This window comes from Ovis canadensis, chromosome 3 (assembly GCF_042477335.2).
Source record: "Ovis canadensis isolate MfBH-ARS-UI-01 breed Bighorn chromosome 3, ARS-UI_OviCan_v2, whole genome shotgun sequence".
Classification (NCBI taxonomy): domain Eukaryota; kingdom Metazoa; phylum Chordata; class Mammalia; order Artiodactyla; family Bovidae; genus Ovis; species Ovis canadensis.
Genome location: NC_091247.1, coordinates 105059509 through 105082380, shown reverse-complemented (window position 1 = coordinate 105082380; position 22872 = coordinate 105059509). Strand labels below are relative to the sequence as shown.

Genomic DNA, 22872 nt, shown 5'->3' with positions numbered 1-22872 from the left:
CCCACCAAGAACTGGGGGGAAAGACAATGACACACCTCCAGCAAGGATGGCAGTCACATTTAAAGAGGCAGGAGCCAGAGTGACACGGGGCTTCTCGGTGCCAGCCCAGAAGGACACTCACAGCGCAGGATGAGAGAGGGAGTTAGAGAGCAGGGTGTGTAGTGTGCGTGTCTGTGCATTGGTGCATATAGTCCTCTATCTGATTTTCCTTTTGTAGGGGAGGTGCAATGACTGTTACAGAATGGAAATTCAAATATATTGAGTGATTTGTATTGAGAAGCCGGCAGCACCTGCAGGAACGGGTCTCAGAGCTTGCTTTCCCTATAGACCTACTATGGCCGTATTCCTGTTTTCAGTTCCGCCTTCACTTCCGACACGTTCACGTTTCTGCGCTTCTCTGGAGGTCACCTCCTCTGACCGCTGTTTGAGGTGTTAGGATTCCTCTACTGTCATTTTAGTGAGGTTTTGGGAGGATGTGGATGATAAAACACATGTTTAAGCCACTGTCTTTAACCAGAAGCCTCTCTTAATGAACTTATTTCTGTGTATGAGTGGTCTGAGGATGTATTTTCCAAACGGATCTCCAGTTGTCCCTGAGTCATTTATTTACCAGCTCAGCTTTTCCCTATTGGTTTAAATTACCAGCTCAGCTTTTCCCTATTGGTTTAAAATATCTTTGTGCATGCTCAGTCACTTCCGTTGTGTCCAACTCTTTGCAACCCTGTGGACTGTAGCCCGCCAGACTCCTCTGTCCATGGGATTTCCCAGGCAAGAGTACTGGAATGGGTAGCCTTTCCCTTCTCTGAATGGAGATCTTCCCCACCCAGGGATCAGCCTGCATCTCCTGAACTGCAGGCAGATTGTTTGCCACTGAGCCCCCGGGGAATCCCTTAAGATATCTTTATCATGGACTGAATTTTTAATATATGAAAGGCCCATTTCTGAAATAACCCTCTCTGCTTTGGTCAGTAGGCTACTGCTTAAACCTCTCTTCTTAAGCCTCCTATAAGGTCATGGTGTTTCTTACAGTAAACACCATGTCGTGCGTTTACTATAACTTTGTCGTGTGTTTTGATATTTGTGGAGAAAGTCTGATTATTGTTTTTTAATATGTTTCTTCAGAAATGAATATTATGATTATTTTTGATCTTTACTAATTCAGTAGATAAGAAAATTTAAATTATCTCTTTTTTGATGACTATTGAGAATAAACTTTATATTTTGTCCATTTGTTTGTGAAATAACTATTCTTGCCCTAGCTATTCAGTGTTTCCTTAACAATTTGTGAGAATACTTTTACATGCTGAGGAATTAATTCTTTGTCTTTTAACTTGGTAATATAAGAGTGTACGTGTGCAGTCTAAGTACATATGAGTAGAAAAGCAGAGATTTTAATTAAGTTAAAGGCCTGTGTCCATATCCTTCCCATGATGAGCCATGCTTTTGTGGCAATTAGTACAGTTAATATTCATGTTTCCTATTCATTGAAGAGAAAATGGTCACCAAGGGTATTTTAATGGGAAGAACACCATTATGAGCATTTGGTGACATTGATTTGTTGGTATTTTCCTGATGCACGGTCGTGGCTGGTATTTAGGGGTTAGAAATATGAAGCACCAGTTGAATCTGTGGTTAAGCTACAGAAGCATCCAGCATGTGGTGTGGCCTTGTTGCTGCCTGTTCATTTCAGAATACCTAGGGAGGTAAGAGGCTGCCTCGAGAGGCAAGGCATCTTCTGAAGACAAAGCTGTAAGACCTAACTGGTAGCCTCATGGCTTTTTGTCTGTCTGCTTACTGTGAAAGGTCCGTCCAGCGTGTTTGGAGGCACACACAGACTCCCAGCAGGAACTAAGAGCTCCGGGTCTTCCAGCCATCCCTCAGCAGACCTCGAAGAACGCGGACGAGAAGCCCGGGGAGGCACCTTCTGTCCCTCTTACGGCAAGTGCTGTCGCCACTGCTTTGGTGTCCCCGGCCGCCAGCCAGGGTGTGGCTTGCCCGGCTCCTTTGGCAGGCCCGCCCGTGACGGACACCGTGTTTTCAGGGGGCAGCAGAGATGCCAGGTGAGCCAGAGGTGGCCCTAGAGACGGTGGCAGTGGCAGTGGTGTCTGGTGAATTCTCTGTGTGGCCTGCAGTAGTGAGGGCAGCGTGTGATTGATGGGCGAGGCTTGTTTTCAAAATGATGTTTAGATGGGCATGTAGTGGAGAAACCACATTGCCAACACATTAGCCCCAGGTCGTTCAGCCGCACTGTTTCTTTTAAGAATGTTTGTTCTACTTCATACTTCTCTCTTGAATTAAAAATTCTGATGCCCTGAAACTTACCGGTCTTTCTGCAGCTGAAGAATATACAGCTGCTAAACTGAAACTGCCTCTGCTCACCAGCTCTGACGGAACATAACGCAGGGGCGTTACAGTCCAGATAGTTACTTGCCTGTCGGACTGTTACCTGAATGCTTGACAGTGTGTTCTCACGGTCCTTCTGTCTTCCCCTGGGACAGTTTGGGATTAATATCCATAATGCAGTTTACCAAGATCTCTCATACACTGCTGTGGAGGTTTCTCCCCCCAGTTCTGAGCAGTTCTCCTAGATGGCAGAGATTATAATTATTGTCGTATCACTTGTTCTGTTTATATTTTTATCTTCAGTCACTTTGGTGCTCTCTTTTTTTAAACATAAAAAAATTTTCTTGCTCTTTTAGGAAAAATGAAAGTGAGGCTCCCATCTTTCCCTTGGGCTAAAACCCTTAGCACAGATTATGGTTCTTAAGGACTGCTTCTCCTCGGTGTCTGAGGTTAACTTCACCGATGATTTCCCTTGGAAATAAGACTTTAAAATGATCCTGCTTTTGCAGTCACCTGAGGATACTAATCAGACCTGTGTCCTGGATTGAACCGTGTATGTGAAAAGTAAACTGCTGGAACCTCCCTGGCAGTCCAGTGGTTAGGACTGCCCTTCCAGTGCAGGGCTGTGGGTTCTCTCCCTGGTCTGGGAACTAAGATCCTGCAATCCATGTGGTGTGGCCAAAAAAATTTTTTTTAAGAAGAGAACTGCTGTGTGTGGGCTGTGACTTCATTAGCTCTTCATAGTTAACTCTCGTGATTGTAAGATGGTCACAACGGCAGTGACAGACCCTGGAGGCATGCTGCGTGTCCAGCCACCCCTTAGAGAAGGGTGAGGCTCTTTAACCCAACGAGCACGCAGATCCCAGAAGCACTGCGGTCTGCCCGCGACCCTGGCCCAGGCAGGGACCGAGGGGGCCCCTCACTCTCAGCGGCCTGGACAGGTGGCAGAGAAGAGGCGCCTTCCCTGGCACCGCATGCGCAACTCCGGCTTTCATGGCGGTTTAACGGGGATTTGCGGGATTGAGGGTGCCTTGCACCTTTTACTTTGCATCCTCACAGGGTTCATTAAGGGAAGCAGTGTTAAAGAGACAGATGAAGTCCACTCTCCCCACTGGACTTAAACCAGACTGTGATGTAAGTGTCTCTAGCATTTTTTCCATTCTTGATAACTGAAGTCTAGAGGACAAGGCACTACGGCTCCACAGCAAAGGCACCAGCGCTTTCCCACATCGTAACTCAGAAGAGCCACGCTGGGCACCCAGACCCAGAGCTGCCGGTCAGCCCCTTGGCCTGTGTAACAAATGGGATCTTTTGAATCAGGGAGACCCTTAACCTCCCTTCCACGTGTGCAAATGATTATCAGGTGTTCACATCTATAATCACTGTGTCAAGCAAACATGAATACCTGGCCTTTATCTGTAAGAATTATTGTCCTCAAAAGGACGTGAAAGGAAACATAGTGTCTTACACTGTAGGCAGTCCCGCCTGTTTCTCTCTCTTGGCCATGCCACGCGCCATGCAGGATGTTCTCCAACCAGGGATCAGACCTGTGCCCCTGCACTGGGAGTGCGGATTCTTAACCTCTGGGCCACCAGAGACGCCCCCACCTTTATTTCAAAAACAGGCTGGCAATCGCCAACATTTCTTTTGCTGTTCTTGAGAGTTAGTGTGTCTCAGGAGTTTTCTCTTCCAGGTGTGTGAACAAAAGTACTCATGAATTCAGGCCACAGAGCGGAGCAGAGATAAAAGAAGGTAATGTTTAATTGTAATACACTTGTGTCTGACCTCTGCCCAGACTCGTTCAAGTTACTCAGGGGTCTGTTAGCTGGCCACAATTTATGGGGACTCTAGGCCTTAACAAACCTGGTTGTCAGCTCTCCTGTTCTCAGAACGCAGGGGTCAGATAAGCCCTGGGCCATTTCCAATAAAGCGGGAAATCTACTTGATAGTCACAGATTATTAGTTAGAATCCTTTGGAAACCTGATTTGTGAAAACTTTCCTCTTAAATTTCCCAGTAGATTACTCTAAAACAAGAGTCGTCTGTAATGTGTTGTGAGGAAGCCACGGTGGTTATTTGGGAGTGATGTGTGATATTTCTGTTTTATACTACTTCGTTAGAGGTACTTACATAACAGTAAGTTTTATAAATAAACTGGGACGTGGATGGGGCCTTCGCGTCCCACCCCCATGTACCGTGACATTCTCTCCAGTGACAGTTTAGTGGAAGCAGAGCTGCTCCAAACAGCAGGTGAGACCTGCATTTAACCAGGACCAGGCCGAGCACACGTGGACACCGAGCGCTGTCCTGAGTGGCTGCAGGTACAGCCACAGACAGAAAGGACAGAGAGCCCCCACCCCGCTCAGGGGGCAAGGAAGCATGGCTGTTAGGGAGGGGCCCGATACTTCAGAGGGGCCAGGAAAGATGCTCACGACGACAGTGCTATTTGGGTAAAGACAGGGCCAGCCTGCAAAGCCCGTTTCAGGCGGAGCTACCAGCAGGGCAGAGTCCTTGATGTCCCTGATGTGTTCTGAGCACAGCAGAGCAGCCAGCGGCCTCCGGGGGTGGGCGTGGTGAGGAAGATGAGGTCGGAGCTAGGAGGGCTTGGGCTCTGCAGGGCTGTACCTGGACTCCAGCTGAGTGAGATGGAAAACCGGTCCTAAGATTTATAGCGTAGCTACTATTTCTTGGGATACAGTGGAGCAAAGGGTGCTGTTGATGACTAGGCTGCTCATTTGATACGGTTTTAGACCAAGCCGCTTAATTAACTCTTTTGAGCTTTTATTTCCTTTTCTGTTAACAGATAATTCTTACTTTACCCAACTTGTGGGACTATTACAAAGATCAAAATAAAAGACGTGATAGTACTAGAATAATGAAATTCCTAGTGAGAATTGGCTTCCCAGGTGGCTCAGTGGTAAAGAATCCACCTGCCAATGCAGGAGAGTCAGATTTAAGCCCTGGGTCGGAAAGATCCCCTGGAGAGAGAAATGGCAACCCACTCCAGTATTCTTGCCTGGGAAATCCCATGGACAGAGGAGCCTGGCCGGCTATAGTCCATGGGGTTAGTGGACACAATCTAATGACTAGACAACAACAAGTGAGAATTATCAACAATAATAAAATGTATACTAAGTTTCTTAAATTGTGTGTCTTCTGAATTATTCTGATTACTGACATGGCAGTTTGTCCCCATTTCTTTAAAAGGGTGTGAAACACAGAAGGTTGTTAACACAAGTTCCTTTCACACAACTCCAAACACATCTCTGGGACTGGTTCAGGCAACACCATCCAAAGTGCAGCCATCACCCACGGTGCACACCAAGGAAGCTCTCGGTACGTAAAGCCTGCTGTGTGAATGTGTAACATCTGACTGTGACTTAGTGAGAGCTCTTTTGCAATCATGGTTACGGTTATTCTTCTGTTCTTTTAAGGTTTCATCATGAATGTGTTTCAGGCTCCTACACTTCCTGATATTTCCGATGACAAAGAGGAATGGCCATCTCTAGGTCAAAACGAGTTTGAAGCCCAGTTTCAAAGTAATAACAAATTATTTAATAGCTACTAAATGGATAACGTAGCAGGTGGTTGCCTGTGGAGAAAGCAAGGATTATGCAGAAGTAGGCCTGCCCTTGGTTAGCTTGTCGGGAGTGCATGTTGTGAAGTAAAACGTAGAAGCGCTTTGCCAGGTGCTCAGTGTGTGTCATGGACTTGATTTATTTCTTAAAAAATAGTAAGTGCTAAACGAGGGCAAAATAGGCCTCGGTAGGCGTGGCCAGGAAGGACAGTGTGTTGAGGGGAACTTGAGCCTTGCCAGGCAGAGGGGTGTTCAGGGCGGAGTGTTGGGGACCAGGACTTGCCCCACCCCCCACCTCCTATTTGTCTCGAGTCAGAGGATTTTTGCTGGAAGCCAGAGAGAGATCACAATGAAGACACAGAGTTAGTTGTAGAAAAGACATAGCATGTGAGACATAGCTTAACTGTAGAAAAAGTTGTGGAGAGCTGTGTTCGGTGTCAGTGCCCGTAGCTGTGTGCTAGGAGCATCGTGATTGCTGCGTTAGGTGTGGCAGGGGCTCGAGGCCTGGAGGCTTGGGTGCCAGCGCCTGTGACAGTCCCTTCCTGTCAGCGCAGAGGGACTACCGCATGGCCTAGAGTTCCAAAGCTGACGTCAGTTAGTTATTCCATTTTCTTATTTGTAGTTAAAGTTTCGACTAAAGGGTAGTGTTTTTGTCCTGTTACACTAATTAACTATAGTTTTTGTACTCCTGCAGAAAATGCACCATCTTCTGGGGCTTGGGGAGTCAATAAGATCATCTCTTCTTTGTCATCTGCTTTTCCTGTATTTGAAGATGGAAACAAAGAAAATTATGGGTAAAGACATATGTGGTTAAGATAACTCGGAGTGAAAAGCATGTTGCCATAGTGACGGGTGGTGTTGGGTCCAGGTGGGGCTGTGGAGAGAAGACCACCTGCCAGTCAGACGGGCTGGGTTCAGCCACAGCTCTGCCAGGGATAAGCCTTGTGACCACAGGGCCAAGAGACTGTGGCTGAAGTTCTTTTCCACATTTTCAGCATTAGAAGAAAGCAGTCCTCCCATGACAAAAGCATGTATTATGAAAGGAAACAGTGTGGTTGCAAAGCATCAGAGAGCCGAGGTACCCTGTAGATTTGAAATTGTGTTAGCTGTAAATGAATTCATCAATACAGGCGTCCATACATGCTCTGTATGTCTTTGCAGGATTGATGACATAGAAAGGGACGTGGCTTACGTTGGCAGAGAACGTTTGTTTTAAGGCTGAGCTGCATTACGATAGCTTAGGGTAGCACCAGGAAGTTTCACTGTTAGTAATTTAAATCATGAAAGAGAGGTGTGAACTCAAGTGTCATGATGTGGAAGAGATCTGTATTCCGTGGCTAGACCACGCACTGGGGAAAGGAAACAGCGGCATCTATGCCGTCCTGTTGGTCACGGCCCTCACTCTTGTCCTTAAAACTCAGTGCAACAGAAATTTGGTATTTTCCACCCCTCATAAAGTAACTGTAGACCTTCTTGTATATGCCTTCTCAAGTTAATTCAGCTTGCACTCAGATTTGCTATAAAGGTAGGAAATATGTATATGAATATTAACTAATTAATTAAGTGGAGAATGTTTTTAACACTGTGACTTAAGTGGTAGAATTTATTTCCTTAGGGTATTTTGCTGTTTATAATTCTGTCAAATTTTCCTTAGATTACCACAGCCGAAAAATAAACCTGCAGGAGCCAGGACCTTTGGAGAACGTTCCGTGAGCAGGTTTCCTGCAAAACCAAATGTGAGTCTCTGCTTCATCCATGAAATGGTTGTGCAACCCTTTTTCGATTTCTTTTACCAAACAACTGTGCCAGTCAAATGAGATGCTGTATTTAAAAAGTGGTTCTGGAAAAACAGAATATTATGTGAAGATCATGTTTTTAAAATATTATCCTATAATTATTTGCAGTATGCACAACACATACTGAGAGATGTGGAAACTGAAAAATGAGGTTGATGTGATCCTTGCCCTCTGAGAGTCTTCCCTGTAGACAAGAGGAACCACTGGGGGAATATATATCTTTCCCGGACCTAACAACCTCGATAAAGGCTAAATGGGAACTCCGTAATATCTTTGTTATTCCTCTGTAAATCCAGACTTTTCTATTTTTTTAAAAAAAGTTGGTAAATAAACTGTGACTCTTGCATGTGATACAATTCCATTGGCGTGTGTTAAAGATGAAGTGTACCAGTTCTGGGGAGAAGAACCAGACCCTTGATGTCCTTGGCTGTGTGTAAGCCAGGGGTTACATCCATTCCTTTGAAAAAATCAAAATTCGTTTTTTTTTTAATCTAAAAAAAGTATTAACGTGTTAAATTTCATCTGCAAAACAGGGAACCTACTGCCTTGTTTCCAGTTCATCTTTCGTTGTAGGAAGTGCCTCATGCTGACGAGTTTCTGGATGATTCAACCGTGTGGGGTGTCCGCTGCAACAAAAGCCTGGCACCCAGCCCCAGGAGCCCGGGAGACTTCAGGTCTGCCGCGCAGCTGGCGTCTACGCCCTTCCACAGGCTTCCCGCGGACTCCGCGCACCCACTGGAAGATAAAGGTGCGCCTTGCGCTCTCTGCCCCACCTTCTGCCAGCTTCACTTCTACTACTACCACAGTCGTCTTCTTGAAAATTCTAACTGGGACATTGGAAAGTCATAAAGAGGAAACTTAAAATCCATTCATGGTAGTGTTACATAAGTATAATGTCCTCATAGAGTCTCTGTGCCTTTTCAAATTCAATAGTGTTAGGTTATAAGCAGAAAGGAAAAAAAGACTGCAGAAGTATTTAAGGGCAAATGTCCCACCCATTTGCACAGGACAGAGGTTTATTTCCTGATTTACAGTAAATAAAATAGTCAGGACAGACAGATTAAATTACTTGAATGCTAAAATAGTAAACATTTTCTAATTTGATAAGAATAACTAATAGCAAGTTTTAATCCTTGATATGTATCTACAAATTTTATTACTTTAGAGATGTAGCAAATACTATACTCAGAAAATCATATTTAAAACTTTTTTTAGTGGTGTGATAAAACTCACAGATAGTCCTATTTTCCCCAAACATAACACTCTCATATCAAAGATCTTTATACGCCTGAAATGAAGCTTAATAAATGACATAGTTATTGAACACAGAAAATTATTACCTATTAAATACCAGACCTGCAAAATAATATAGGCATACCTCATTTTTGGCACAGTGGTAAAGAATCCACCTGCCAATGCAGGAGACTCAGGAAGATGCAGGTTCAATCTCTGGGTGGGGAAGACCCCCTGGAGAAGGACATGGCAACCCACTCCAGTGTTCTTGCCTGGAGAATCCATGGACGGAGGAGCCTGGCGGGCTACACTCCACGGGGTCGCAGAGTCGGAGACGACTGAGCGACTAAGCCCTGTACCTCGCTGTATCGCACTTCGCTTGGTTGCATTGTGCAGATACTGGGTTTTTACAGATTGGAGATTTTTGGCAACCGCACGTCAAGCAAGCTTACTGGCGCGATTTTTCCAGCAGCGTTTACTCACTTGATGTCTGACATTTGGTCATTCTTGCAGTATTTCCACCTTTTCCATTATAGTTACATTTGTTATGGTGACCTGTGATGGGCAGTCTTTGGTGTTACTATTGTAACTGTCTTTGGGTGCCACAGACCTCGCCCATTGGAGACAGTAAACTTAATGGATATTGTGTGTATTCTCACTGCTCCAACTGGTTGTTCCCTGTCTTTCTCACTTTCCTCGGGCCTCTCTCTTCCTGAAAAAGGAGAATATTGAAATTGGGCCAATTACTAACCTACAGTGGCTTCTAAGTGTTAAAGCAAAGAGAAGAATGTCATGTCTCTCACTTCAAATCAAAAGCTAGAAATGATTAAGCTTAGTGAGGAAGGCACGTCAAAGTCCAGTTAGGCTGAAAGCCAGGCTTCTTAGCCAGTTAGCCAAGTTATGGATGCAAAGGAAAAGTTTTTGAAGGAAATTAAAAGTGCTCCTCCAGTGAACACATAAATGATAAGAAAGCCAAACAGCCTTATCACCAGTAATGGAGAAAATTCGAGTGGTCTGGAAAGAAGAGCAAACCAGCCATAGTACCGCCTTAAGCCAAAGCTGAACCCAAAGCAAGGCCCTAACTCAGTTCTATGAAGTTAGGCTCTTCTAAAGTCATAAAAGTTCTGTGAAGGCTGAGAGGTGAGGACACTGCAGATGAAAAGTCTGAAGCCAGAAGAGGTTGGTTCCTGGGCTTAAGGGAAGAAGGCATCTCTGTATCAGAGTGCAGAGGGAAGCAGCAAGTGCTGATGCGGAAGATGCAGCAAGTTACACAGATCTAGTTAGGCCATTAATGAAAGGGGTTACTCTAAATAACAGATGTCCAGTGTAGACGAAACAGCCGCCGTCCAGGACTTTGCCAGCCAGAGAAGTAGAGGTCCGGTTTTTAGGCTTCAAAGGCCAGACAGACTCTCTTATTAGGGGCTAATGCAGCTGATGACTTTAAGTTGAAGTCAGTGTTTATTTGCCATTCCAAAAGTCCTAAGGTTTTTAACAATTATGGTTAGTCGGCTCTGGCTGTGCTCTATAAAAGCTGGATTACAGCAAATCTGTTTACAACATGGTTTACTGAGTATTTGAAGCCCGCTATTGAGAACAACTGCTCAGAAAAATAGATTCCTTCCAAAATAGTACTGCTCGCTGACAGGGTACCTGGTCACCCAGGAGCCCTGATGGAGACATATACAATGAAATTATTTTCGTGGCTGCTAACACAGCATCCATTCTGCAGCCCGTGGACCAAGGAGTCCTTTCAACTTATTGTTTAAGAGCAACATTTCATAAGGCCGTAGCTGCCATGGATAGTGATTCCTCTGATGGATCTGGGCAGAGTCAACTGAAAACCTTCTGGAAAGGATTCACCCTTGTAGATGCCATTAAAAACATTTGTGATTCATGAGAAGACGTCAAAAGATATGTCATTACTAACAGGAGTTTGGAAGAAGCTGATCCCAGCCTTCATGGATGACTTTGAGGGGTTCTAGACTTGAGTGGCAAAGGCGATGGCACCCCACTCCAGTACTCTTGCCTGGAAAATCCCATGGACGGAGGAGCCTGGTGGGCTGCAGTCCATGGCGTCGTGAAGAGTCAGACATGACTGAGCTACTTCATTTTCACTTTTCACTTTTCATGCATTGGAGAAGGAAATGGCAACCCACGCCAGTGTTCTTGCCTGGAGAATCCCAGGGACGGGGGAGCCTGGTGGGCCGCCATCTATGGGGTCGCACAGAGTCAGACACGACTGAAGCGACTTAGCAGCAGCAGACTTGAGTGGAGGAAATAACTAGATGTGGGACCAGCAAGGGAGCTAGAAGTGGAGCCTGGAGGTGCAACTGACTTGCTGCCATCTCGTGGTAAAACTTTCATGGGTAAGGAGCCTCTTCCCATGGATGAGCAAAGAGAGCGGTTTCCTAAGACAGAACCTACTCCTGGTGCAGATGCTATAAAGATTAAGTGACAAGAACAAATTTAAAATATCCCATAAACTTAGCAGATAAAGCAGCAGCAGAGGACTGACCTCGAGTTTGAAAGAAATTCTGTGGGTAAAACGCTATCAGACAGCATTGCCTGCTGCAGAGAGACCATTCATGAAAGGGAGTCAGTCGACCTGGCAAAGTTCATGGTTGTCTTATTTTAAGATCATTCATGAAAGGAAGTCAATTGACCTGGCAAAGTTCATGGTTGTCTTATTTAAGAAATGGCCGCAGCCAGCCCAGCCTGCAGCAACCACCACCTTAGTCATTCAGCAGCCACCTACATCGAGGCAAACCCTCTACGAGCCAAAAGATTATGACTCGCTGAAGGCTCAAGTGATGGTTTGCATTTTTTAGCAATTAAGCCTTTTTTAATTAAGGTGCACACATTGTTTTTTAGACATAATGGTGTTGCACACTTAAGACTTCAGTACAGTGTAAACGTAACTCGTGCATGCACTGGGAAACCAAAAAATTTGTGTAATTGCTTTATTGCAGTGGAATGGATCCAAATCCACAGTGTCTCAGAGGCACACTTGTGCTGTAAGATCTGGGACCACTAGCCAAATAGTCGCTGCTGGCACTTTTTCTAAATAGCAGTTGTTCACTGAAGCAGATGCCAAAAAATTCCATTCCCCTGGATGAAAGGATGAAAACTTACTTTAACATGAAGTCTGAGCTTATAGGGCTAAACATTTTTAACTAAGCAGTAAAATCTTTTCTTACTGTACTAACCAAATATATTTCTTACCTGAGTTTTAAAGGATTTAGTTGAAACTTGGACAATTGCCAAGTGCTATCACAGACATGATACTTTTTTTTTTTTTTAAATTTAAAACTTGTTTCAGTTTGGAGAACTTAATCTGTTTTAAGTCAAGCGTCTTCCATAGCGTCAGTATCGGCCTTTCTTAGTGTGTCTGCCGCTTCGGCCATATGAAGGGAAGCTAATGGTGCAGTGCTGCAGAGCATTACTAGCAGCTGCTCAGTGAGGCAGTAGCTAGTCGAGCTTCACCTGGCTCGGTATTGTGTTAGTGGCGCTTGGTAAAAGTCGTCTCTGTATTTCTACCCTATCTCGTTTACCTCTCTAGATTTTTTTTTAATAGTTTTATTTGTTTGTTTGCTTGTTTGGGGCTGTGAGCTCTTCATCACCCTGCGGGCTTCTCCCTGGTCCCTGGTCTCGGCGAGCAGGGGCCTCTCCCTGGCTCCGTGTGCGGGCTCCTCGCGGCAGTGGCTTCCCTTGCTGCAAGCACAGGCTCTGGGAACGCGGGCCTCAGCAGCTGGGGCTCCTGGGCTCTAGGGCACAGGCCCAGGAGCTGTGGCGCACAGGCCTAGTCTGCCCCGTGGCATAGGGAATCTTCCCAGGTCAGGGATCCATGTCTCCTGCAAGGTAGATTCTTCACGACTGAGCCACCAGGGAAGTCCCATCTGGACTGTTTTCTCTTAAAGGATTGTGTGGATTAGATGTATAAGGTAGAAAAGCTCACATACAATAACAGAAGTTTTTCTGTTTTTCCCCTCATTTTAAAAAGTATACTGCTTTTTACCATGGAACATTATTTTGAAACTGTAATGAAAGTCAGTGCAAAAAAAGGAGTCCCGGACTTCATACCATTTAAAGTCATACGTGTGTGTACAGTGTCCATCTCTATTTTTTTGTGTGTTTCAGAAAATATGGTGGCGAACCAGCACACCCACGTGGCTGTGGATCCTTGTGCAAGAAACAAGGTGGAACCCTTGAAAGAGAGAAGGTTCAGGTATTATGGGGGTGTGTGTGGTTCTGTCTGTCTCCATTTTCATTGTGGTGTTGCTTTTTAATCTGTAAAGGAGTACCTCATTCCTGTCTTTAAGGGCTGCCAGAGTTTTTATTAACTGAGAGCTTTAAGTCACAAGGTACTCTGTAGATGTAAGTACACTGATTAGGGACTTCCCTAACCACTTCCAGTGGTCAAGACCTCACCTTCCAGTGCAGAGGATGAAGGTTCGATCCCTAGTTGGAGAACTAAGATCCCACATGCCTTGCAGCCAAAAAAAACAGAACATAAAACAACAGAAGCAAGAATGTAACTAATTCAATAAATACTTTGAAAGGATAAAAAAAAAATAAATACAATGATTAACGGTCACACTTGGTTTTGATACATCAGGGAGTGAGAGAAGCGGCTGGGGCAGCAGAGAATCCCTGATTTCCGCTGACTGGGGGAGCAGAACTGCATGGTGAAATCATGGGAGGAAGGAGAAGGGCATGTCTTCCCATACCAGGACAGTCCTCATTATGATAAAACCAGAGAGGTCCAAATCAAGGGACAGACTACGAAATAGCTGGACTGACTAAGGTCTTAGGGAACCAGGAAAGACCAAGAAACTCACAGAAGAGAGTAAGGAAGGTGACAACTAAATGCAACACGGTGTCCACAAATGGATCCTGGAGCAAGCACGGTATCTTGTGGAAAACCTGGCAAAATCCAAACGAGGTCTGGAAGTTTGTCAGTGGTAGTACGACAGAGGTTGGTTTACTGCTTTTGACAAGAGAGCCACCTTAATGTGAGATGGTAGCATTAGAGGAAATTGATGAGGAGCTTATGGGAATTCTCTGTTATCTTTGCAACAGATGATTAAATCTAAAATTACTCCAGAATTAGTATTTGCATGTAGGTGAATTTACAAATATGGACTCTATGAGTGATGAGAGTCAGCTGTGTCCATGTATGCGTGTCCCCAGTGTGTGTGTGTGTCTAAATGTCCCCCAGTGTGTGTGTGTGTCTAAATGTCCCCCAGTGTGTGTGTCTAAATGTTCCCCTGTGTGTGTGTGTGTCTGAATGTCCCCGTGTGTGTGTGTGTGTGTGTGTCTGAATGTCCCCGTGTGTGTGTGTCTAAATGTCCCCCAGTGTGTGTGTGTGTCTAAATGTCCCCCAGTGTGTGTGTCTAAATGTTCCCCTGTGTGTGTGTGTGTGTCTGAATGTCCCCCAGTGTGTGTGTCTAAATGTTCCCCTGTGTGTGTGTCTGAATGTCCCCGTGTGTGTGTGTGTGTGTCTGAATGTGCTGCTGTTAGGTTATCGAATTATGGCTGACATTTTCTGTTTGTTTCAGTGTCATAAAAGAAGCCATTTTTGTAATAAAGTTAAATATTTAACCTCGTTCACAGTACTGATGCTTAGAGGACAACTCAGGGAAATAAACCTCCCAGCATATCCTGCTAAAGAATATCCAATGTCTCACCTCACCTATTTATCTAATATATTACCATGTTTTTTATTTCTGTTCATACTGTATGAACCATGTATTCACATATATTTGTACAAAGAAAGTGCTTTAATCAACTTTGTGAAGCAGATTTGAAATGTCCTTCATAGAATGAAAAGGAAACTGTTCTGTGGGACTTTGATGCGATCAAACCCAGTAAGCTTGTAATCACGTGTTTTGCTTCCTCTATCCCTTTATCATATCCAGTCCAGTCGAAGAGACAAGCCCAGACCCTGTGTGCCCCACAGAGGGCCCTTCGGCGTCCTTGCTCCTTCTGGGCCAGCCTGCTGCAGCCGTACTGATGAGCGAGGCAGAGCAGGGTCTCAAGGCCTGTAAAGTCACAGACCCCGACTTGGCCCCTGCAGAGGATCCGGCAGAAGCCAGCGCTGGGCTCCAGGCTGAACTGATGCAGGCTGGCCCGCCTGGGAATGTCAACGCTCCAAGTATGAACAGATGCTCAATCTTAACTGTTCCCTGAATAAGGACACTAGCCCGGTAAAAGCTGTTTCATGAAAGAAACTCAAAAGAGTAGGAACTTGAATGACGTTGAGTAGAACACAGACGCGCAGGTTACCTCACTGTGCATACAACAGCAGCCTCCTTGAAGGACTAATTTTGTTTTAATTTTAAAATATCAAAATAACTACTGTTGGAAGAAGCAAGTGGAATTGGGGGGCCCACTATGTGCCAGGCATTTAATCTGACACTGTTAGCTCCATTTTACAGAAAAGTAAATGGGCTCAGGATCGAAGGATCCCTATCCTTACCCCAAGGCTACACAGAAATTGTCTTGAATAGTGGTTAAGAGCACAGACTCTGAAGATAGACTAGCTAGTTTTTTTTAAACACAGATTTACTACCTTATGTGGCTGCGCTGGATCTTAGTTATGGCACGTGGGATCTTCAGTCTTCAGTTGCAGCATGAGGGATTGAGTTCCCTCAGCAGGGATCAAACTTGGGCCCCCTGCATTGGCAGCATGGAGGCTAACGACTGGACCACCAGGCAGGTCCCCAGACTAGCTAGATTCTCATCCTAGCCACCCCCTCTTAGGCTGCCGTTTGATCTTGGCCAAGATCATTTCAATTCTCTGTGGCCCTCTCTTCCGTAAAGTGGAGGGGGTGGCAGTGCCTCCCTTGGCGTCGTGCTGTAAGGGCCATGTGAGTCACTAAACATGAAGGGCTCAGAACACTGTCCTGCATCTGCTCAGCACTAGTAAGTGTCAGTCATGTTGGATTAGACTGGTAACTGCCACTAATGGAATTTGTTAGAGCATTCTAAATTGGGCAGAAACTTTTCTCTTCCCTTTAGAAATGTTTATCTTTGTAGATCTAAAATGTATCTCATACAGATGAATTGCAGATAGTACAGTCCACGGGGTCACAAAGGGTCGGACATAACTTAGCAACTGAACAACAAGCAAGAGTGCAAGTGTTAAAGGGCAGCGTGTTTTTCTAGATAGAAGTGGAAAAGCGGTTTAAAGAGTGCATAGCTGAGCATGTCAGTAAGGAATCTCCAAGTCTGCCTTTAAGATGTGCACCCCCAGTTCTATTAAAGGCAGAGTCATGAACAGATAGATGCTTCTGATTTGGATTTCCTTTGTCACAACTGAACATGCAAACTTGTGGGTCTGAAAATGACCGACGATGAACTGCAGGACTACCAGTTTTGACTTTTGAAATGATAATTTATTATTTGAATCAATGCTCTTTAGAGATAAGACTTGGGTTATTTAACGAAGGGCTCCACTTGCTTTGTCTTATGATTTATTTGGTAAGTCTTGCCTACTGAATTCATTTCCTTTTTTTGTTCCCATTCCTTCAAGACTTCACTGTTGAGAACCCCTGGGATGAGGAGTTGATTCTCAAACTTTTATCCGGGCTTTCTAAACCAGTGAGTTCCTATCCAAATACTTATGAATGGGCATGTAAGCTTCCAGCCATCAAGCCCAAGACTGAATTCCAGTTAGGTAAGCACCATATGGGTCATGACACTTTAAACTCCCTTTTCTCTACGGGAGTTGATGCTGACTGGTGTGTGTGTGTGTTTCTCCTCCTGTCACCTCCCCGCCCCGCCCACCAATAACAGGTTTCATCTGCAGTTTCACCTGTAGTAGTAAGACGAGAGCATCTTGTTAAGGCATAACTATCGGATTTGATTGCTGCTGTGACTGTGACTGTAAGGGGCAACTGGGCAGTTATCTATCAAAATTAAAGACACATATATGTTTAGACCCAGACACCCACTTTTAAGAATTTCTGCAGATAACATTTGTGTACCTTCGAAGTGATGTGTGTGTGTAAAGCAGCAGGGTGGGAGCAACACAGATGGCGGTGGGCGCTGCTTAAATAAATGACGGAACACGCACATGTGCTCAGTTGAGTCTGACTCTTCGTGACCCCATGGACTGCAGCCCACCTGGCTCCTCTGTCCATGGCATTTCCCAGGCAAGCATACTGGAGTAGGTTACCATTTCCTTCTCCAGGGGATCTCCCCAACCCAGGAATCAAACCTGTGTTTCCTGCATGGGCAGGGGGATTCTTTACCACTGAGCCACCAGGGAAGCTCCATTATCCTTTTAATGTCCACAGGATCTATAGTGATGCCCCGTCTTTCATTTCTACAATTAGTGATATGTGTACTCCTTATTTTTTCTTAGCCTGGCAGAGGCTTATCCGTTTTATTGGTATTTTCAAAGAGCCAACTTTTTTTTTTTTTCCCACAGAATCAACTTCTGTTTTCACTAATTGTCTATGTTGATTTTTACTTTTAAATTTCATTGATTTCTACTCTAATTCTTATTATTTCTTTTCTCTTCCTACTTTGGATTTGATGTGCTCCTTTTCTAGATTTCTAAGGTAGAAACTAAGATTACTGATTTTAGATCTTCTTTTCTAACACAGACATTCAGTGCAGTAAACTTCTCTCTAAGCACGCATTTCACGAATCTCACCGTTTCAGTAAAGTGTGTTTTCGGACTGTGTTATTTTGGCTCCAAGTGTTTGAGGGCTCTCCAGCTCTCCTGTTACTGACTACTAGTTTAATTCCGTGAGTGTATGAATTCTTTTTTTTAACTGTATTTTATGACCCAGAGCGTGATCTTTATTAGTGACTATTCCATGCAAGCTTGAAGAGAATGTGCGTTTTGCTGGTGTTAGATTATTCTGTAAATGTCTGTTAGATCCAGCTGGTTGGCGGTGCTGTTCCTGTCCGCCACGCCCTTTCTGACTTTCTGCCTGTTGGCTGTCAGTTGGCTGACAGAGGGATGTAGGAATCTCCAACTGTGATAGTGAAGTAATCTGTTCTCCTTGGAAGTCTGTCAGTTTTTTTCGTCACTATTTTGATGCTCTGTTCTTTGGCTCCCACGCTGATGCCTTTCAAACTCCTTATATGCCAGCTACAAACCAGAAAGTGACTTCTTTATATTCGATTTTAAACATGTGATTTTTTTTTTTATAATCTATTACAACTTGACCTCTGTGGTCTTTCTCCCAAAATGAATCACTCCAGTGTCACTAAACAATATCGAAACAAATCCAGGTGAGAGGCATTCTACAGCTCATCAGACAAGTGCTCCGTGGAGCTGCCACTGACTGCCACAGCCAGCAGAGGCCGAGGAGGCGTGCATACGCCCTAGGACAGTAGGCGAGGACGACTGCCACAGCCCAGCAGAGGCCGAGGAGGCGTGACCACGCCCTAGGACAGTAGGCGAGGACTAGTGAAGTCTCAGTAAAGTGTGCAGCTAGGCAACAGTAACCTGCCAGTCTTGGCTCTTGTTTGTTACCAGTGTACCTTGATTATGTAAAAATTAACAAAAGGGAAACTGGATGCAGAACAAACAGAAACTCTACCATCTTGGCAACGTTTCTATCAATCAAAAACTGTAAACAGAAAGTTTACTGCAATAAAAATTTTAAATTACCTGTTAGAAATATCGGTACAATTATACTCTGTCCCTTTTATTCTGATGTTAAAACGCTTGCGTTTTTTGTAGGCATGTTAGACCTTTGTTTAGCACTTTGCGGATGATGTTTACGTGTTCTTTGATGTCACAACAGTCTTGCCACCTAGGCAGCACAGGTATTTCCCCTTTAGACATGAGAGCACGGGTGACGAGGATGGCTGCCCGAGGCTGGCTGCTCGGGGACGGGCTTGGTCCCCAGCCACGCTGCCCTGGCTCCCCCGTCACTCCATGGAAGACTGGCCAAGCGCTTCCTAAGGGAGCTGCACCCACGTTTACTTATTAAAGCAACTCCAGCACCAAGAAGAATTTACACATACTTCGTTTTGATAGTCTTTAGTGTTCTGAGCTTCTTTTTTGTTTTTTCATTTTGACTTCTTTCTCTCCTCAGGTTCTTTGCTGGTCTACGTTGATCACTTTATTGGAGAAGGGGCTTTCGCCCAAGTCTATGAAGTTACCCATGGAGATGTGAACAACAGCAAAAATAAGGAGAAATTTGCTTTGAAGGTAAATGATCTAAACAATATAGAAATGAATTTTAGAACTTGAGATTGCCGGTCTCTCTTCTTCTTTTTTTTTAAGATAGTGGTGGTTTCAGGGACTTCCCTGATGGTCCAGAGGCTAAAATTCCCCACTCCCAACACAGTTCAAATTCCAGTTCAGTCACTCAGTCATGTCCAACTCTTTGCAACCCCATGGAGTGCAGCACACCAGGCTTCCCTGTCCATCACCAACTCCTGAAGCTTACTCAAACTCAAGTCCATCAAGTCAGTGATGCCATCCAGCCATCTCATCCTCTCTTGTCCCCTTCTCCGCCCACCTTCAATCTTTCCCAGCATCAGGTCTTTTCCAGTGAGTTAGCTCTATCTACACATCAGGTGGCCAAATTGCTGGAGTTTCAGCATCAGTCCTTTCAGTGAATACTGCAGGACTGATCTCCTTTAGGATGGACTGGCTTGATCTCCTTGCAGTGCAAGGGACTCTCAAGAGTCTTCTCTAACACCACAGTTGAAAAGCATCAATTCTTTGGTGCTCAGCATTCTTTATGGTCAAACACTCACATCCATACATGACCACTGGAAAAACCATAGCTTTGACTAGACGGACCTTTGTCAGTAAAGTAATGTCTCTGCTTATTAATATGCTGTCTACGTTGGTCATAGTTATTTTTCCAAGGAGCAACTATCTTTTAATTTCATGGCCGCAGTCACCATCTGCAGTGATTGTGAGGCCCAAGAAAATAAAGTCTGTCACTGTTTCCATTGTTTCCCCATCTATTTGCCACAAAATGATGGGACTGGATGCCATGGTCTTAGTTTTTTGAATTTTGAGTTTTAAGCCAGCTTTTCCACTCTCTTTCACTTTCATCAAGAGGCTCTTTAGTTCATCTTCGCTTTCTGCCATAAGGGTGGTGTCATCTGCATATCTGAGGTTATTGATATTTCTCCCAGCAATCTTGATTCCAGCTTGTGTTTCATCCAATCTGGCATTTCACATGATGTACTCTGCATATAAGTTAAATAAGCAGGGTAACAGTATGCAGCCTTGACGTACTCCTTTCCCAAGTTGGAACCAGTCTGTTGTTCTATATCCAGTTCTAATTGTTGCTTCTTGACCTGCATACAGATTTCTCAGGGGGCAGGTCAGGTGGTCTGGTATTCCCATCTCTTTCAGAATTTTCCAGTTTGTTGTGATCCACAAAGTCAAAGGCTTTGGTGTAGTCAATAAAGCATAAGTAGATGTTTTTCTGGAACTCTCTTGGTTTTTCAATGACCCAACAGATGTTGGCAATTTGATCTCTGGTTCCTCTGCCTTTTCTAAATCCAGCTTGAACATCTGAAAATTCTCGGTTCACGTCCTGTTGAAGCCTCGCTTGGAGAATTTTGAGCATTACTTTGCTAGCGTGTGAGATGAGTGCAATTGTGTGGTAGTTTGAACATTTTTGGCATTGCCTTTCTTTGGAATTGGAATGAAAACTGACCTTTTCCAGTCCTGTGGCCACTGCTGAGTTTTCCAAATGTGCTGGCATATTGAGTGTAGCACCTTTACAGCATCATCTTTTAGGACTTGAAATAGCTCAACTGGAATTCCATCACTTCCACTAGCTTTGTTCGTCTTGATACTTCTAAAGGCTCACTTGACATTGCACTCCAGGATGTCTTGTTCTAGGTGAGTGACTACACCATCATGGTTATCTGGGTCATGAAGATCTTTTTTGTGTAGTTCTTCCATGTATTCTTGCCACCTCTTCTTAATATCTTCTGCTTCTGTTAGGTCCATACCATTTCTGTCCTTTATTCTGCCCATCTTTGCATGAAAATTTCCCTTGGTATCTCTAATTTTCTTGAAGCAGTCTCTAGTCTTACCCATTCTGTTGTTTTCCTGTTTCTTTGCATTGATCCCTGAGGAGGGCTTTCTTATCTCTCCTTGCTATTGTTTAAAACTCTGCATTCAAATAGATAAATCTTTCCTTTTTTGAAATCAAATCACAACACAGGGTGCCTGCATTCAAGCCCTGGTCAGGGAACTGGACTCCACTTGCCACAACTAAGACTTTGCATGCTAAATCTAAGACCCAGCATAGCCAAATAAATATTAAAAGAAATAGTCTTTTAAAAAAAGATAGTAATGGTTTCATTTAGATCTGTTGTCAGCACTTAGGAAACAAAACTATATCCCACAGGGATTCAGAACTGCCTTGCCGCTAAAATTGTCTTGCAGCAATCCCCATACTGCAGCAGCAATTCATAGCTTGTCATCACTTTTCTATCCCATGCCCCCTTTTTTTTGGATGAAGTTGCTTTCTTGCAGTTATTTTCCGGAACACGAGCTGGATGTGACTGTTACGTTCCCTGCTTTGCAGGTCCAGAAGCCTCCCAACCTCTGGGAGTTCTACATTGGGACGCAGCTGATGGAGAGACTGAACCCAGGTGCGCAGCACATGTTCATCAGGTTCTATTCAGCCCACCTGTTCCAGAACGGCAGCGTGTTGGTGGGGGACCTCTACAGCTACGGCACGCTGTTGGTAAGTGTGATGCTTCGATGACACAAGCATGAAGGGGTCTGCTTTGCACACCCCTTCTTGCACTTGAAGCTTTTATTGGAGTGGTGCATGGGACAAAGCTCTTGGTTTGAAATTTCATTAATCTTGGGCAGCCAACTCAGGACATTCCACTGTCCATTGCTTCTAGAATGCCATTAATCTCTATAAAAATACCCCTGAAAAAGTGATGCCTCAGGCACTAGTCCTCGCTTTTGCCATCAGAATGCTCTGCATGATCCAGCAAGTCCATGACTGTGAAATCATCCACGGAGACATCAAGCCAGACAATTTCATACTCGGAAACAGGCAAGTGTTGCACTTTGAACGGGTGCTTCTCTGACCATCTCCCCCAGCAGCCTTTTATTTTCTGTGCTTACACAGCCTGGTGCTTGTTTGTGTTTAACACAGATTTTTGGAACAAGACAACAAAGATGATGACTTATCTGCCGGCTTGGTCCTGATTGACCTGGGTCAGAGTATAGACATGAAACTTTTTCCGAAAGGAACTGCATTTACAGGGAAGTGTGAAACTTCTGGTTTCCAGTGTATTGAGATGCTCAGTAACAAGCCATGGAACTACCAGGTAGAGACCTAGAGAGATCTGAAAACGTTTCCTGTACTACATTCACTGCAGTCTCGACGTGAATTTGAGCATCCAGATAGTTTGAGCTGGTGTAGACCTCTTCTCAGAGAAGGCAGTGGCACCCCACTCCAGTACTCTTGCCTGGAAAATCCCATGGACGGAGGAGCCCGGTGGGCTGTAGTCCATGGGGTCGTTAGGAGTCGGACACGACTGAGCGACTTCACTTTTGCTTTTCACTTTCATGCATTGGAGAAGGAAATGGCAACCCACTCCAGCGTTCTTGCCTGGAGAACCCCAGGGACGGGGGAGCCTGGTGGGCTGCCGTCTATGGGGTCACACAGAGTCGGACACGACTGAAGCGACTTAGCAGCGGCAGCAGTCCTCTTCTAGCCCTGGGGCAGACCACACTGCAGAGCTGTTTTCAGTCGTAGGCACGTCACACTTTGTGAGGCATGGCGTGCGGCTCAGAAACGGCAGCTGACCCCTGGGGAGGAGGGGGCACGTCCACCGGGCTAACCCTGCACTGGCTGTGTGACAGGGAACGAGACGGTGGTCCAGGAAGAACGGAGCTTCCTGAGATGCTCCGGCGGGGGCGGGTGATCCGCCGTCTGTGGAAGCCTCCAGCAAA

General features: G+C 44.9%; 1 protein-coding gene across 4 annotated transcripts in view; it reads left to right on the top strand.

Moving 5' to 3' along the window:
- Nucleotides 1–22872, top strand: part of BUB1 (BUB1 mitotic checkpoint serine/threonine kinase) — a 36553-nt gene that overhangs the window by 10822 nt on the left and 2859 nt on the right. For 2 of the 4 annotated variants that reach the window (XM_069583966.1, XM_069583967.1), the window contains exons 10-23: nt 1804–2060; nt 4037–4095; nt 5550–5678; nt 5777–5881; nt 6614–6713; nt 7574–7655; nt 8289–8463; nt 13086–13173; nt 14867–15102; nt 16483–16626; nt 19010–19125; nt 21482–21643; nt 21810–21967; nt 22070–22244. In XM_069583966.1, the coding sequence (XP_069440067.1) occupies nt 1804–2060; nt 4037–4095; nt 5550–5678; nt 5777–5881; nt 6614–6713; nt 7574–7655; nt 8289–8463; nt 13086–13173; nt 14867–15102; nt 16483–16626; nt 19010–19125; nt 21482–21643; nt 21810–21967; nt 22070–22244 (1986 nt within the window). Of the gene's footprint in view, nt 1–1803; nt 2061–4036; nt 4096–5549; nt 5679–5776; nt 5882–6613; nt 6714–7573; nt 7656–8288; nt 8464–13085; nt 13174–14866; nt 15103–16482; nt 16627–19009; nt 19126–21481; nt 21644–21809; nt 21968–22069; nt 22825–22872 lie in introns of all 4 variants that reach the window. The other 2 variants (XR_011255797.1, XR_011255796.1) reach the window with 2 other exon arrangements.